Source organism: Plecotus auritus, assembly GCF_963455305.1.
Source record: "Plecotus auritus genome assembly, chromosome: 7".
In the NCBI taxonomy this organism is placed as follows: Eukaryota; Metazoa; Chordata; class Mammalia; order Chiroptera; family Vespertilionidae; genus Plecotus; species Plecotus auritus.
Genome location: NC_137774.1, coordinates 42,730,125 through 42,747,756, shown reverse-complemented (window position 1 = coordinate 42,747,756; position 17,632 = coordinate 42,730,125). Strand labels below are relative to the sequence as shown.

Here is a 17,632-nt window from a genome sequence, read left to right as displayed (position 1 = left end):
TTCCTCAGGTTTTTAATTCACTTGCTTTTTAGGTTCGCTTGTTGATAGATATGTATTTGTTGTTCATAATTTTTCTCTTTACTTTTTTCTTCTTCCTCTTCTTTAAGAATACCTTTCAGCATTTCATATAATACTGGTTTGGTGGTGATGAACTCCTTCAGCTTTTTCTTATCTGTGAAGCTCTTTATCTGCCCTTCAATTCTGAATGATAGCTTTGCTGGGTAGAGTAATCTTGGTTGTAGGTTCTTGCTATTCATCACATTGAAAATTTCTTGCCACTCCTGTCTGGCCTGCATAGTTTCTGTTGAGAAGTCAGCTGACAGTCGTATGGGTGCTCCCTTGTAGGTAATTAACTGTTTTTCTCTTGCTGCTTTTAATATTCTCTCTTTGTCTTTTGCTCTTGGCATTTTAATTATGATGTGTCTTGGTGTGGTCCTCTTTGGATTCCTTTTGTTTGGGGTTCTGTGGGCTTCCTGGACTTGTAAGTCTATTTCTTTCACCAGGTGGGGGAAGTTTTCGGTCATTATTTCTTCAAATAGGTTTTCATTATCTTGCTCTCTCTCTTCTTCTGGCACCCCCATAATTCTGATGTTGGTACGCTTGAAGTTGTCCCAGAGTCTTCTTACATTATCTTCAACTTTTTGGATTTTTTTTTTTTTTGCTTTTTGCTTTTTCGGTTGAGTGTTTTTTGCTTCTTTGTATTTCAATTCTTTGACTTGATTCTTGGGTTCCTCTATTCTGTTTCTGGGTCTCTGTATAATATTTTTTATTTCAGTCAGTGTATGTTTAATTTCTAGTTGGTCCTTTTTCATATCTTCGAGGGTCTCGTTATATTTATCGGCCTTTTCTAGGATATTCTTAAAAAGTCTTATAACCGTGGTTTTGAATTCTATATCCAGTCGTTTGTTTTCCTCCATTTCTTTCGTTTGTGATCTGATTCTTTGACCCCGCATTTTCACTGATTCCCTGAGTTGGTAAGGTATATATTTGTGCTAGGTTTCCAATATGGCCCAGTGGGTCTGCTTCCCCAGTTAACCTGAGGTGGACACTCTTGGTTCACACCTTTGTGGACTGTGTGTACAGCCTTGTTGTAATTAAGTCTTTATTGTTGTTGGTATCACTGGGAAGAATTGACCTCCGGGCCAGTTGGCTGTAAGGATCAGCTGTGTCTATGCTGGGAGAAGTTCGGTGCTGGAGACAGCCTTATAGGATTAGACTTGGCAAATTGCAATGGCCTCTGTGCTCAGCTTGGATGGGGTGGAGTCTCAGTTTTGGCTTCCTGTCAGCCTTTCCCTTGCGCGCATGTGCGCTTTCAGTCCTCCGCCTTCCCCAGCTCGAGTCTCCGCCTGAGAGTCCAGACTCCCCCCACAAGAGTGTGGGTCCCCAGGGGCTCGCCTGGAACTGGGGTTCGCTGCAGTCAGAACTGGGGCTCAGTGCCGTCAGGAGCCTCTGACTCCCTTTCACTAGGGAAAGCCTGTGGCAACCTCTGCAGCCTTTGTGCACACTGGCACGCGCACGCGCGCTTTCAGTCCTCCGCCTTCCCCGGCTCCCGAGTCTCCGCCCGAGAGTCCAGACTCCCCCACAAGAGCGTGGGTCCCCAGGGGCTCGCCTGGAACTGGGGTTCACTGCAGTCAGAACTGGGGCTCAGTGCAGTCAGAATCCTCTGACTCCCTTCCACTAGGGAAAGCCTGTGGCAACTTCCGCAGCCTTTGTGCGCACTGGCGCGCGCGCGCGGGCACTTTCAGTCCTCCGCCTTCCCCGGCTCCCGAGTCTCCGCCCGAGAGTCCAGACTCCCCCCCTAAGAGCGTGGGTCCCCAGGGGTTCGCCCGGAACTGGGGTTCAGTGCTGTCAGAACTGGGGTTCAGTGCGGTCGGAAGCTTCCTTCCCCCTTCCGCCAGAGAAAGTCAGCCAGGCTCTCAGCCGCCCTTCCTCTCTGCGCGCACAAAGCCCCTTTGCCGTACCTCCAATTCTCTGTGAGCTTTCCTCTTTCCTTCTAGTTGTAGAATTTTCACTCAGCCAGCTTTCCTGTGGTTCTGGATGGTGTCCGTTCTGTCTTTTAGTTGTAGTTTTGAAATTGTTGTGTGAGGCAGCAGTTTAGGTGTTTACCTATGCCGCCATCTTGGTTTCTCCTACATGAAAGTCTTTTTGGAGGGAAAAACTGACAATTTATTCTAAAGGCACCATCACTTTTTAAGTACACCCCACTTTTATCCTGATCAAGTTTACTGAAACTCACTGGCCAAAGCTCTATTTATGAAGCTGCTGTGCATTACTGCAGCATAGGTTTTAATGAGAAATAAGCCAAATATTAACCAACAGGGTAATGGATAATAAAAATTATGGCACATTTATAAACTCATACTATAAAAATGAGTTAGACTCATAAGTACTGAAATGACAAAATGTCCACCATATATGTTAAATTTATTTAAAAGTGTTTTTGCTAAATTGTGTGTAAAGCATGTTCCCATTTCTCTGGAAAATATGATTTTAGAATATTCTTACATCCTTAGTCATTCATTTCTTTAATATTCAGATTGTTTCCCAAAGTAAACATCCTGTATGAAAAAAGTTTTTGTTTTTGTTTTTTACGAAACTTCAGTGTTATTTTTAAACTCAATTATAAACTTTAACTACTTTTATTATAGAATTTAATAGAAGATCTGTCTTCATTGGCCAAGAAATTTACTTTATATAAACATAGAAAAATATCATTGCTACCTTCTAGAAACTTAAGTTAGAACGAAAACCAAACTCACAGAATTCAGCAGCTGTGGAAAACCCAGGAAGGAGTTTGGACTTGGCTACCACAAAAATCTGAGTAGACTTGGCAGTCACTAATTAGCAGCTGTGTGACTTCAGGCTCAAACACTTCGAGGCTCTCATTCCTAATTTGCAAAATGATAATTAACAACTGCACAACAAAACGAATATAGGAGGTCTGAGAAGCAAAGGAAGGCAGAGTGAAGAATATTGAGCCAAGATAAGTAAAAGGAGAAGTTAGATTTATATACATACATGTCAGATGCTACCCGCTTTACCTTCTTCTGAAGTCCAGAGTTGCAGCTACGCTGGAGAACTGATTTACACTGGTCACTGAAGAAACTCAGTCTCACGATTGAAAGGATAAGACAATCATGTCACCTCTACCTGTTAATAATCTGAGGGTTCTAGTTAATGCAATGAGACAAAAAAAGAAACAAAACTTACAATTGCTAGATATGTAGATTCGAAATTATAAGACTCAAACTAAAACTCCAGCCTTAGTTAAAATCAAAAGAAACTATTGGTGCCTGGCCAGTGTTGGTCAGTGGTTGATCATTGGCCCATGAACCAGGAAGTCATGGCTCAATTCCCGGTCAGGGCACATGCCCAGGTTGCAGGGCTCGACCCACTGTAGGGAACGTGAAGGAGGCAGCAGATTTGGTATTTCTCTCTCATTCATGTTTCTCTCTATCCCTCTCCCTTCCTCTCTCTAAAATCAATAAAAAATATTTTTTTAAAAAGAATTGGTCACAAGGATGTTTTATGAGAAGCCTGGAAGGAAATATATTTTTTGCCAAAATTATTTGAGAATGCAAGTGTTGTGCTGGTTATTGCCATGTGAGCAAGAGAAGGATGAAAACGTTTGCACTGTTGGAGACTAGCCAGGTGTCACCAAAGATCTAATTTATGATTAAGTATACATGCTTGCTTCCTTGTCCTCAAATACCAGTAAACACCTTGGGTTCCTCTCGATGTGTATACTGTCATTTGAGGAGAAGGAACTAAAGAGGATCCACAAGATAGTCATCTGTTATGAGTACAAGAGGTTTTTTGTTTCTGTGTAATCTCACAGGAATGTAATCTCTAACCACAAGGCCTGGAATAACCATCAATAAAATATATTTATTATGATAGATTGCATTTGTTCCCTTAGACCACAAAATATGCTTGTTATAGGGGATTGAATTTGCTCACTTAATCTGTAAATGAACTCAAGGGTTTTATGATAATGTACCATTTAATAAATGACGTTATTTGCATCTCCCAGGGGTCCTTAAACTTTTTAAACAGGGGGCCAGTTCACTGTCCCTCAGACCGTTGGAGGGCCGGACTATAGTTTAAAAAAAAACTATGAACAAATGCCTATGCGCCCTGCGGGCCCGGGACAAGTCGGCTGCTAAGCAGGACAGGCAGCGGCACCCGGTGGGCCGGATAAATGTCCTCGGCGGGCCGCATGTGGCCCACGGGCCGTAGTTTGAGGACCCCTGTTAGACATTGGTTGCCTCAAAGAATTGCTGGGAGAGCCGGGTTTGAGGTTATGCAGTGAGAACCACAGCCAAAATTATGACACAGAACCAGGCTGGTGAGGACACCTATGCTGCCATCCCAGAGGGATGGATGCTGAGGTGACATTGCCAATGACTGGGAACCGGAGGCTACCACTGGCATTGTTGCCACTGCTGATACCAGAAACCGGATGTTGCTGTCACCATCTCCCTTACTGTTAGTGATGACGCTCTACTGAGCATTTCTTAGCTCCTGACTGTGCATTTGACTGTCTGCATCTAAGTCATGTGCTCAGTTCTAGCTGCAAAGGATACTGGGAAAGTAAGTATCTGACAGTTTCAGCTTCTATGGTGGGAAGAGGGTTATGCCATTCACCAAGACTGTAAAGATGGGAAAAGGGGTTCCAAATATAGGAAAGATGGAATTCCAATACCTAGGAAAGGGATTCACATTCTGAACAATCAATAAAAATTATAGAAGTCCATTATAATTGGCTAACCCCCACTATCCTCTTACTCAGCGCCTGTGCCCAAACAAATGAATGTTGTAAGAGAAAATTGCTCACCATACTGATCGAACTCACTCTCACTTTATGGCCACAATTTCAAACCAGCTGGCAACACAGCCAGACTCTCCTCCTTTACTTTCCTAGCAAATTCATTTTTCTCCTTTCTGAGACACTATTTCTCTCTCCTCAGATCTCCAATATCTTCCCCTCTGCCTCATGGTGTCTTTATTTAGTGATCCCTGGAGAAAACCAATGCAACTCTTCCACGTGGATCCCATTCCCTCTCACGTACTGCAATCTCCCTTCTTTCCCTTTCTACTGGCTCATTCCCACTGGCATGCAAGCACATCTTCAGATACCTCATCTTCAGAAATGTAAACAAACAAGTCCATTCTTTGTTCTCTGTCCTAAAGAAACCTTATCATTAGATTTGTCCTTTCTTGCAGTCACTCTTCCTCACCTCCAACTTTTCCACCAACTGCTTCAGTCAGGCTCCTGTCCTCACTATTTTATAAAGGTGGCCAATGCGCTACTTCTTGCCAAAGCCAATGTTTGTTTGTTTGATTTTCTGTTGGTCTGTTATTGAACTTCTCAGTGGCGTTTGATACTGTTGAACACTCTGTCCTTTATGAAACAGTTTTTTTTTTTTTTTCTTGAGCTTTCAAGACTTCCCATGCCCCTGGTTTTTCTCCTCCTTATCAACCTCTTGTGTTTCCTCAGGACTCTGTCTGTCCGTAATAGTCTTCTGTTCTTTATCTACTTTCTTTCCCTCAGTGATTTCCAGGCTGTACCTATTTTTTTTCTCCATGAATTTTATCATATTTCCCCTCAACTTCTTATTCTGAAAAAATTTAAGCTTATCAAAAATTCTTCCATGAAATGTATCAGTTGCTATATTTAGCCAACATTTGTGTGCCCTCTCTCTCTACCTCATCTCTACCAGATCCCTACAAACTTAATTTTTTGTTGAACCATTTGAAAGCAAGTTTCAATCAACATGATACTTCTGCTTTAAATATCTTAGCATGTATCTCCCAAAATTGGAATAAAGATTTCGTTAAGTAACTATAATACCATTATTACATCTAAGAAAATGAACAACACATTAATATACTCTAATATGCAGTACATATTCAAATTTCCTTAAATCTCTGAAATATGATTTTTTTTCACATTTCAACTTGGTTTATTGAAACTAGTCAATTTCAAGATTCATTAAATCAATAAAGTAAAAAGGAAAAGAAAGAGAAACAATAACAAAACATTTCAATTTAGCTTTGGTGACATTGGCCTCTGGAATTTCTTTGCTGGCGAGATTGTGAGGGGGCAGGGCAGGTGCTCCAGCCCTCCTCCCTCCAGGCTGCTAGTCCCCTCCCCGGGGCCTGGAGGAGGGGGCAGTGCCTGCTCCTTCCTGACCCTGGGCAGTTGGACTCCTGGGTCAAGCTTGGCCTTCCAGTTGGAACGGTGCCTGCTGCTCAGCTCTGCCCCCAACAGCCCCCCAAGACAAGAAGCTGAGCCCCATTAGATAGAAACACAAGACCAGGAGAACCCACAGGATCAAGGGAGAGTGCCGGCAATGGCCTGACTCCAGCTTAGGATGCACTCAGATTAACCTGTCGCTATTTTTCTGTCTACAAATCAGAGTTGCCTGCCCACACAGGACTGGCTGGGGCTGGGGCTGGCTATCACTAGGGATCTCAAGGATCCCTCACCCCCCAACTCTCAACCAAGGCAGAAACAGCTGAAGTTTGGGGTGAAGACTCCCAAAGAACCAGTGTGTGTATTGCTAGAGGGTTGGAAATGCTCTGCCAGTAGATCCTACTTCAAACTCCAAACCATGTGTCTCGAGCAGACAAACTCAGGCTGCAAGTACCACTGACGCCTGGGCCTGCTGTGGTAGGGTGTCCAGGGCCGGGCCAGGCAGGACAGAACAGGGCTCGGGAGGAGAGGCCTGGAGGTTTCCAGAGGGAAGGTGGGTAGGACTGGTCTGGGGCAATCACTGGCCCAGCTGACCTTTTTAGTGCAAAACCCGACAGGGGTGCTGGGGAGAGGTGGTGGCAGGTGGGATGGGCGCCCAGGAGCTGAGTCGATTCCCAGACCAGAACTGGTGCCATTCTCCAAAGGCCAGACCTCAGAGATGGGTATGTGGAGGGGGAGGGGAGGCAGAGAGGGTCCCATCCCTCCTCACCAGCAGAGCCTGGGTAGAACGGAGCTGCAGGAAAAGCAGGGCCACGGGCCTGGGAGCCGGGGCGGCGCACAGCCCCTGCTGGGCTTGGCCACCCAGCCGGCCTCCGTGCCGGGCTCACTCGAAGGTTTCCCACTGCTTCCTAAGCTGTTCCACCGAGCCTGGGGTTGGGGCCTGGGCCGGGCTCACATCTTGCTTGGTTTTCCACAGCAAATCCTCAAAGGGGTCTCTGGCCTCCTGAGTAGCAGAGGGCTGCAGTGCTGACTCCAGGCCCTGGGCGGGTCTTGGAGGAATAAGTGGGGGGTCTCCAGACCTAAGGGCCAGCCCCTGCTTGGCCTCAGCAGCCCTGGCACTTGAACGGACCAAGGGCAATGTTCGGATCCTTGAAGGGGCAACTGTTGAAGGGCCCAGTGGTTGCAAGGGGCTGGTGTGGGCACCCATGGGCATTTGGCCAAAGAGATTGGGCATGGAGAGGGCAGACAGGTTGGGCTGAGATCTATGTGGGGGACAGAAGCCAGAGCTGGACAGCAGGAGGCTGGGGGCAAAAGCTGGCCCCAGGGAAGCAGGAGGGGCCCCGAACGGCCTGGCCGGCGTGGAGACCAGGGACATGGCAGGCAGTGCTGCTGGCACAGATTGGACAAACGGGTTGAGCGATGGTTGTGGAAATGGGGTGGGGGTCCCTGCGGGGGGGAAGCTGAACTGGGGGGTGAATGGGGTAGCTACATTTGGGGCTGTAGGACCTGGTGGAAGGGTACTGTCCGACCAGGCTGTGCTAAGTGGGTCCAGGAGGGCCAGCAGGGCATCACTGCCAGTGGCCGCAGCCCCTGGGGCCAGGCTGAGTGGCTGGAGCGGTTTGGTGGGGCCTTGGGGGGCAGCACTGGGGAGCGGGGCCGGGCGCCTGTCCTGCTCGGCCTGCAGCCACTCTGAGGAAAAGTCACCGAGGGCGGCACCGGCGGCCGGGAGCTTGGCTGGGCGGGCAGTGGGAGGTGGGGGCATGATGCCCAGCTCCCGGGTCTTCCTGCCCTGGGGCCGGGGAATGGTGATACTGCCCTGAGTAGGGGCAGGTGCCGCCTCCTTGTTGCCGAGGTTCAGGATGCTGTCCCGGTTCTGGGGTCTGTGGAGCAGGGCCGGGGCGTTCCCGAGCAGGGCCGAGGGCTCCTCGGGGGAGGGGGCCTGGGGCTTGCTGCAGATGGCCATGTTGTCCTGGCCCAGGCTCCAGAGCTTGTTGTACGGGTGAGCGAGCCTCAAGGCCAGCGGCATCCCGCGGCTCCTGTCACTCCTGCCCAGGTCCAGCCTCTGATAGTCAAAGGTCCCCGACTGCTCCCTCAGGTCTTTGGGAGTTCGAAGGTCCTCCAAGCTCTTGGCCTGGCCCAGGGGCTGCAGTGGCACCTCCATGTCCAGGCTGCTGAAGATGTCTTCCAGGAGGTCGACGCTGGCCGCCCGGTCCGGTGGAGCTGGGGCGGGGCCCACGGGTTCCCTCACTCCCTGCTCTGGGCTCTCCGCCTCGCCTTCTGCACTGTCTGACTCCTTGAGTGTCCGATATGGCTGTGGCTGCTCCTGGCTCGGGACGGACGGCCTCCGACCTTCCACTGCGATGTTGCTCTTCGGTCTCTTGACGACATGTGGACAGGGAGGGCGCACCTGTCCGAAGTGGACTGTGATTGGCCTTCGGTCTTCTCGGAGCTTGGGGTCCTTGGCCTCCACCAGTGGGGACGGCACAGTCTTTGGCAGCTGCTCTTCCAAAGTGGGGACACAGCCATTCTCGGTGATGTCCTTTTGTTTCAAGCGGTTTTTCACCTCTTTTATTCCCATTTTTGCATGATCTTTTGCAAACTTATAGACAGTCTTCATGGCTGGGTTTGCTTTCGTTTTCACAGTATTCAGAATTGCTCCACTTCCTTTCCTGACCGTGGAGAGCCATTGGTGGTACAGTCTGTCGCTGCCAGCATACTCGCCCATGTTGATCTCCTCTTCAAAAACATCACTGAAACCTTCGCGGGAATTGAGAAGGTCTAATCTACCATCAATAAACTGCTTGAAGTGCTGCAGCTGGGTGGCATTCTGCAGGAACTGCCTCATGGCTCCAGAGCGATAGTGGGACACGAAGTCCTCCTCACAGAAGGTGATTGGCTCCCCTGGTTCAATTTTCAGAGCGTTCCGGTAGCTGCCGAAGAAAGCAGCCTGGGCCTTGAGGAAGGCTCTGGCCACACCGTCGCCAGTGGTGGTGGAGACCTTTTTTAGCCGGCTCTTCAGTGAAGAGATCACGTCATTCGGGAGGCTCTGCAGGTCGTCGAAGGGGGTTTCCAGGGTGTTGGTGTCCACGTTTAGGATCACGACATCATCCAGGGCCATGTTTTGAACTTTCTCCATTAAACTTAAATGGATTCCTATGAGGTAGGGCATGGGAGCACAGCAGTAGTCCAGCAGGTGTGGTGGCAGGACGGGGATGTACACATGCTGCCAGAACATGGGGTAGAGCATGGCGGCAGACCCGTGGATGCAGGCCGTCAAATTCTCAGGTATGCTGGGAAGTTCTCTGGTATCAGGCACATTAAAATAAGAATGCATGCTGAGATGAACAGAAACTCCTAGGTCAGGGATGGGAAGTTTGTGCAGAGTTTCCAGAAGCTCGTTCCACTGACTCTCCTGTCCTTTTGTCTTGTAATCTGCCAAGATGTTAAGTAGTTTATAAAATACTTCGAACCATGGGAGATAGCTTAAGATACAGAAGCAGCTCTTAGCTCCTGAAGATAAGCGGCAGAATCCGAATCTCTGTTTGCTGTCAATGTCAGTGAGCACGAACGTGAAGTTCTGGCCAACTTGGCTAACTGTGAGGCTGGTCACTGTAGTCCTCTGGGAATTGCCTCTGCACCTCAGGATCTGAAAGAGTGCCACCTGACCTAGGATAGGCCACTTCAACATACACTTCAAATGTGGTCTCTGGGTTTTGCTTGATCCTGGAGCCCATGGTCCCCGGGCCTCCTCATGGGCCCGCGGGCCGCTCGGCGCTGCGCTGCATGCCCGCCCGCCCGCGGCCGACCGGCCTCCCTCCCTGAAATATGATTTTTATAAAAGTTTTCTTTTAAATCCTAGATCCAATAAGATTTACCTATTACAAGTGGTCATTAAATCTCTAGTCTCTTACTGTAAAACAGACAACTCCTCCCCTGCCTTTTTTTTCCTTCACAAAAGTGAATTTTTTTCTGAAGAGCCCTCTTACAGAATGCATTCTAGATCAGTGTTTTTCAACTGAGTTTATTTTGTTATTTAGGGAAAAATTAGCAATGTTGGGAGACATTTTAGGTTAGGTTGTCACAACTGGGTTGATGTGTCTTATTCCTTTCCAGCTGCTATAACAAAACACCATAGACTGGGCTTGCAGGTTTAGTTTCTGGTGAGAACCTGCTTCTGGTTCATAGACTGCTGTCATTTTGCTATAATGTCAAATGGCAAAAGGTGGGAGGGAGTCTTTCTTGTGCCTTTTTTAAAAAAAATATATTTTATTGATTTTTTTACAGAGAGGAAGGGAGAGGGATAGAGAGTTAGAAACACCGATGAAAGAGAAACATCGATCAGCTGCCTCCCGCAGCCCCCCCACTGGGGATGTGCCCACAACCAAGGTACATACCCTTGACCAGAATCGAACCTGGGACCCTTCAGTCCGCAGGCCGACACTCCATCCACTGAGCCAAACCGGTTAGGGCTTGTGCCTCTTTTTTAAGGACATTAATCCCATTCACATGAGCTTTGCCCTTATGACCTAAATTACCTCCCAAAGGCCCCACGTCCAAATGCTATTATTACCTTGGGGATTAGTATTTCAACATTTGAATCTTGGAGGGACACCAACATTCAATCTATAGCAAGGTGCTACTGGCACATAGTAGGTAGAGACCAGGAATGCTTCTAAACATCCTACAGTGCACAGAACACTAAAAAATTATCCAGCCCAAAGTTTCAGTAGTGCTGAGGTTGAGAAACCTTCGTCTAGATTTATCTGATTGTCTACTCATGGTTAGATTCAAGTTCAATAGTTTTTGGTGAGAAAGTGACAGGCACTATTTCGGCTTTTTAGTGAATCTCATGAGGAGGCCCTTCCAGGCAGGACTGTCCTTGGTGGTCCCTAAGTCTGATGACTTAATGTGGAGACTGCTGGGTCTCTCCATTTTAAAGCTACATTTCCAACTTTGTAATTAATAAGTAATCTGTGGGTGATTTTTAGAGATCTTGTGAATATTCTATTGCTACAAATTATTTTAACCAATAGTTTAAGATTGATGATCCGTTGAGCATCATCATCAATCAAGGATCCATTGATGATCCTTGCCTGAACCAATTATTACACTGGAAATTACAAAATGTTTATTTTCTTTTATTCTATCATCCCTTCCATGATTATTAACTGGAATTTTCATAGAAAGAAGAGTTTTTCATTTCTATTTCTCTTTTTCATTTTAGTATTGCTATGGACTAATGGAAAATTTTAATTTAATATATTATATAACTTTATCATCATTATTCATTTTGATACTCACATTGTCACTAATTTGGCCAGTGGGAGCTGCTTCACACTGTCTCCTGAGCTTTCTTTAGTCTTCTATGCTTTCTGACACAAAATATGTCCTAGGCTTACCTTCCATTTTCCCTATCCCTGCCCTGGTATCATCCATTTCTCCAAATATTCCATGTTTCTTTTAATGGGGCATGGTATAAAAATCAAGAATTAGGTGCTAGATGTATTCATTGCTACTAGGGTATCTGCTTCTAAGCCCTTTCAGTGGTCAAAGTAAGGACTCTTGCCCTGACCAAGTTCAATCCCTGATCAGGAAACAAAACATTCAACCAGTGAATACACAAATATATGGAACATCAAATCTCTCTCTCTCACTCAGTGTGTGTGTGGTGTGTGTGTGTCTCTATCTCTCTAATCCACCCCCCTCTCAAATCAATACATTACAAATAAAAACAAAATAAAACAACCTAGCAGCCTAGTGGCCACTGGAGAAAACAGAATAGGTTTGACCCTCTAAGTCCCCAGCTCAGAGAACTGTCACTATTTGATCTGTCTGGCAGCTCTCTAAAAATTTCTTATTATTTGAACTGACTCAGCGCTCACACCCTATCATCAGGGCATTTGTTGAAAAAAAAAAAAATCTGCTGCAATTGTTTAAAATCACAGCAGCCAGAGGTGGTAATACCAGTTGAGGCTAACAAGAGGCTGACCAAAGACCCTAAAAGGAAATGCTAGGGAATGAGAAGTCCATAGAGGGCTTTGATAATGTCTGACTTATTCTTGGTACTCTAGAAGGACATGCATGTGCAATGCACATGTCCAAGAAAGACATGAGAGGCCTCAATCTCTCACTTCTGATAACCTTGAGGCTTTGCATAAGCAAGAAATGAAACGTAAGGCAGACTTGTAAACTGCCTGCTGAAGTCATGACCAAATTTAGTGCGTCCCAAATAAATGTATAAACACACTTTGAATAATTATCAAGGCAGTTATATTAAAATAAATTTCATTTTAAAAATTGAGCTATCAGTTGTTAAAGTGTGTGTACATTTTTTTGGGATTCTCTGTACATATACAGCACGATGGTAAAAGCTGTGAGACTTACTTGTTCAAGTCATTAAAGGCAATCTCTGTCCAATTGTTAGCTGACTATTAAACTAATTGAGTAGAGACTTTAGTAGCTGCATAGGCAAGAAATACAGAGTTTACAGAATTAAATCAGGAGAGTCATTAAACAAACAAACAGCAATAGCATCAACAACAAACTGAAACAACAACATATCCTGGGGAGGGGGGATTCTGATTTCCAGAGTTGCCACATTATACTATTTTAAATGTCCAGTTCTCAAAAAATTATGATTCACAATGAAGCATCACTCTTGTCTGTACATGAAAGTATGGCCCATACATAGCAAAGAAAGCAGTCCATAGACGTGGTCCTTGAGGAAGCCCAGGCATTGGATTTACTAGATAAAGACTTTATTTATATTCAAAGAACTAAAGGAAATAATAGCTAATGAACTAAATTAAAGTGTGAAAATGATGTCTCACCAAATAGAGACTATCGATAAAGAGATGGAAATTATAAAAAGAGACCAAACAGAAATTCGGGAGTTGAAAAGTCCAATAACTGAAATGAAAAATTCACTAGAGGGCAAAAGAAAGAGTCAGCAAACTTGAAAATAAGTTATTTGAGATGATGCAGTTTGAGAAATAAAAACTAAAAAGAATGAAGAAAAATGAACAGATCCTAAGAGATGCATGTGCCTATGGTATACACATCATCAAGCATGCTAACATATGAATAACAGGAGTTCCAGAGGAGAGAGGAGAGAAAAAAATATCTAAAGAAATAAAGGCAGAAAACTTCCCCAAAACTTTAATTTGCACATTCAAGAAGCTCAACTAACTCCAAATATGATAAACTCGAATGATGCATACCAAGCTGCATCACAGTCAAATCGTTGAAAACCAAAGCCGAAGAGAGAATCTTGAAAGTAACAAGAGAAAAATGACTCATCAGATACAAGAAATGCTTGCTGACTTTAACAGCTGACTTGTGGGAGAAAAAAAAAAAAACCCACAAAAAACAACAGGGATGCCAGAGGCAATGGGATGACATATGATGCTGAGGGAAATGATGATCAACTAGGAATTACATATCCAACAAAATCATCCTTCAAAAATGAAGGAGAACCGTAACCGATTTGGCTTAGTAGCTAGAGCACTGGCTCGCGGGCTGAAAAGTCTTGGGTTCAATTTAGGTCAAGGGAACATCCCTCAGTTGCAGGTTTTATCCCCAGCCCCGGTCAGGGTGGGTGTAGGAAGCATTAATTGATGTGTCTCTCTCACATCGATATTCCAATATTCCTTTCTCTGTGTCTTTCCTTCTCCTTTCCATTCTCTCTAAAAATCAATGGAAAAATATCCTTGGGTGAAGATTAACAAAACAAGAGAGAGAGAGAGAGAGAGAGAGAAAGAGAGAGAGAGAGAGAGAGAGAGAAATTAAGACATTCCCAAATAAGCAAAAACTAAGAGAATTAATTGTTAGCAGAACTGCTCCACAACCAATATTAAAGTGAGTCCTTCAGGCTGAAATGAAAGGACACTAGACAGTAATTCAAATCCACATAAAGAAATAAAGAATAACAATAAAGCAAACTACATGGGTGTAAAGCAGAGTAAGTTTATTTTTTGTTTGTAACTATTTTTTCCCCTCCTATATGATTTAAAAGACAAGTGTATAAGGCAATAATTATAAAGCTATGTTTATGGGCATATTAGTTTCCACTTCTACTTTATCAGTAATTATGTTAAAGGGAAAAGTATTAAGTATTCCAACCAAAAGGCAAAGATTGGCAATGGATATAAAAAATATCATAATGTATTTAAACTAAAAAACACTGAAAGGATGGAAAAGACAATCCAAAGAAACAGTATTCAAATGAGAAGTAGAATGACTACTTAATACCATATAAAATATACTTTAAAACAAAAAATGTTAATAGAAACAAAGAAGGGAATCCAATATAATAAAGAGGTAATATGCAAATTGACCCTCACGCCCTCGCACAAGATGGCTGCCCCCATGTGGTCAAAGATGGCCACCACAGGATGGCCGGCAGGGGAGGGTAGTTGTGGGCAATCAGGCCAGCAGGGAAGGGAAGTTAGGGGCAACCAGGCCAGCAGGGAAGGGAAGTTAGGGGCAACCAGGCCAGCAGGGGAGGGAAGTTGGGGGGGGGGGGACCAGGTCGGCAGGGGAGGGCAGTTAGGGGTGACCAGGCCTACAGGGGAGGGCAGTTGGGGGTGACCAGGCTGGCAGGGGAGGGCAATTAAGGGTGACCAGGCCAGCAGGGGAGGGCAGTTAGGAACGATCAGGCCAGCAGGAGAGGGCAGTTGGGGGCAACCAGGCCGGCAGGGGAGCAGTTAGGTGTCGATCAGGCTGGCAGGGGTGGTTAGGGTGTGATCAGGTTGGCAGGCAGGCGAGTGGTTGGGAGCCAGCAATCCTGGATTGTGAGAGGGATGTCCAACTGGGATCGGGCCTAAACGGGCAGTCAGACATCCCCAGAGGGGTCCCAGATTGGAGAGAGTGCAGGCTGGGCTGAGGGAACCCCATCCCAGTGCACAAATTTTGTGCACCAGGCCTCTAGTTTTATAATAATAAAAAGTTTAATCCATCATAATTATAAATATAGATGCACCTGCTAACAGAACCCCAAAATATATGATGCAAAAATGGACAGAATTGAAGGAAGATATAGAAACAATTCAACAATAATAGCTGGAGGCTTCAATACCCTATTTTCAATAATAGAACAGCTAGAAAGAATATCAACAAGGAAATAGATGAGTTGAACAACACTATAAACCAACTAGACCTAACACACACACAACAGACGCAGAAAACACATTATTTTCAAGTGCACATAGAACATGTTCTATGTGCACTTGAAAATAATTTTAATTTAAATACTTTATGATATCTTTATATCCATTGCCAATCTGTGCCTTTTGGTTGGAGTACTTAATATATTTCCCTTTAACATACTTACTGAAAAAGTAGAAACGGAAACTAATATGGTATATTTTAGACCACAAAACAATCCTCAGTAAGTTTAAATAAACTGAAATCATTCAAAGGGTATTTTCCAATCACTATGGAATGAATTTAATAGCATAAGTATATTTGGGAAATTCACAAATATGTGAAAATTAAAGAACATGCTTCTAATTAACCAACAGGTGAAAAAAGAAGACATCACAAAATAAATTTTAAAATATTTTGAGACGGGTAAAAATAAAACACAATATATCAAAAGTTATGGACTGCAGGTAAATTAGTGATTAGAAGGAAATTTATATTTGCAAATGCCTATATTAAAAAGAAGAAAGTTCTTGCCTGGCCGGCATGGCTCAGTGTTTGAGCAATGACCTATGAACTAGGAGGTCATGGTTTGATTCCCGGCCAGGGTACATGCCTGGTTAGTGGGCTCGATCCCCAATGTGGGGCATGCAAGAGGCAGCTGATGAATGATTTTCCTCTCATCATTGATGTTTCTCTCTCTCCCTCTCCCTTCTTCTCTGAAATAAATAAAAATATAAAAATATTCTTTTTTAAAAATATATATATTTTATTGATATTTTACAGAGAGGAAGGGAGAGGGATAGAGAGCTAGAAACATCGATGAGAGAGAAACATCAATCAGCTGCCTCCTGCACACCTCCCACCGGGGATGTGCCCGCAACCAAAGTACATGCCCTTGACCGGAATCGAACCCGGGACCCTTCAGTCTGCAGGCCGACGCTCTATCCATTGAGCCAAACCGGTTTCGGCAAAATATAAAAATATTCTTTAAAGAAAAAAAAAAAGGAAGAAAGATCATAAATCAATAATCCAACCTTGTACTTTAGGAAACTAGAAAAAGAAGAGCAAATGAAACTGAAAGCACTCTAAAGAAAAAAATAATAACAATTTGAATGAAAATAAATGAAGTAAAGAATAGAGTAACAAGGGAAACAATCAACAGAACCAAAAGTTGATTTTTTAAAAAAGATCAACAAAATTGACGAACCTTTAGTAAGACTGATCAAGAAATAAAAACAGGGGACATTAATACCAATTTTATAGAAATAAAAGTATAATAAGAAAATATTATGAGTAATTATATGACATTAAATTAGACAATTTAGATAAAATAAACAAATTCCTAAAGATACAAATGGCTGAAACTGATTAATGAAGAAAAAGAAAAGATTATGAATAGATATATAACAAATAACAGGACTGAATTAGTAATAAAAAAGCTACCCATGTCTTGGCCAGTGTGGCTCAGTGGGTTGAGCGTCTTCTCATGCACCAGTTCGATTCCCAGTCAAGGACCATGCCCAGGTTGCAGGCTCCATCTCCATGGGGGGCGTGTAGGAAGCAGCCAATCAATGATCCTCTCTCATCATTGCTGTTTCTATCTCTCCCTCTCCCTTCCTGTTTGAAATCAATAAAAAAATATATTTTTAAAAAAACTGCTCACAATGAAAAGCGGACCAGAAGGCTTCACTGGTGAATTCTACTAAATGTTTAAAGAACAATTAGCACCAATTCTTCATAACATCTTCCAAAACAGACAGGAGGGGACACTTCCCCACTCAGTCTATGAGTCTAGTGTTATCCTAAAACCAAAACCAAAAAAAACATCAAAAGAAAGAAAACTATAGACCAATATCCTTATGAATATAGATAGAAAAAAAAAAAAGAACTAGCAAACCAAATTCAGCAACACATAAAAAGAATAATACACACCTGCCAGAATGGCTACCATTAATACATCAACAAGCAACAAATGCTGGTGAGGATGTGGAGAAAAGGGAACCCTAGAACGCTATTGGTGGGAATGCAGACTGGTCCAGCCACTATGGAAAACAATGTGGTTTCCTCAAAAATTAAAAATGAAACTGCTATTTGACCTAGTGATCCCACTTCTAGAAATATATCCTAAGAATCCCAAAACACCAATCAAAAAGAATATATGCACCCTTATGTTCATAGCAGCACTATTTACAATAGCTAAGATCTGGAAACAGCCCAAGTGCCCATCAGTAGATGAATGGATAAAAAAAAAATTGTGGTACATATACACAATGAAATACTATGCAGCTG

At 44.1% G+C, this 17,632-nt stretch overlaps 1 protein-coding gene across 1 annotated transcript; it reads right to left on the bottom strand.

Moving 5' to 3' along the window:
• Positions 1 to 7,082: 7,082 nt before the first annotated feature.
• Positions 7,083 to 9,962, bottom strand: LOC308254414 (DENN domain-containing protein 1A-like; the record flags this gene model as incomplete). Its single annotated transcript, XM_080680496.1, is given in 2 exon segments — positions 7,083 to 9,801; positions 9,803 to 9,962. Coding segments are annotated over 2 exon segments (2,850 nt in total). The 5' UTR covers positions 9,934 to 9,962.
• Positions 9,963 to 17,632: the final 7,670 nt, after the last annotated feature.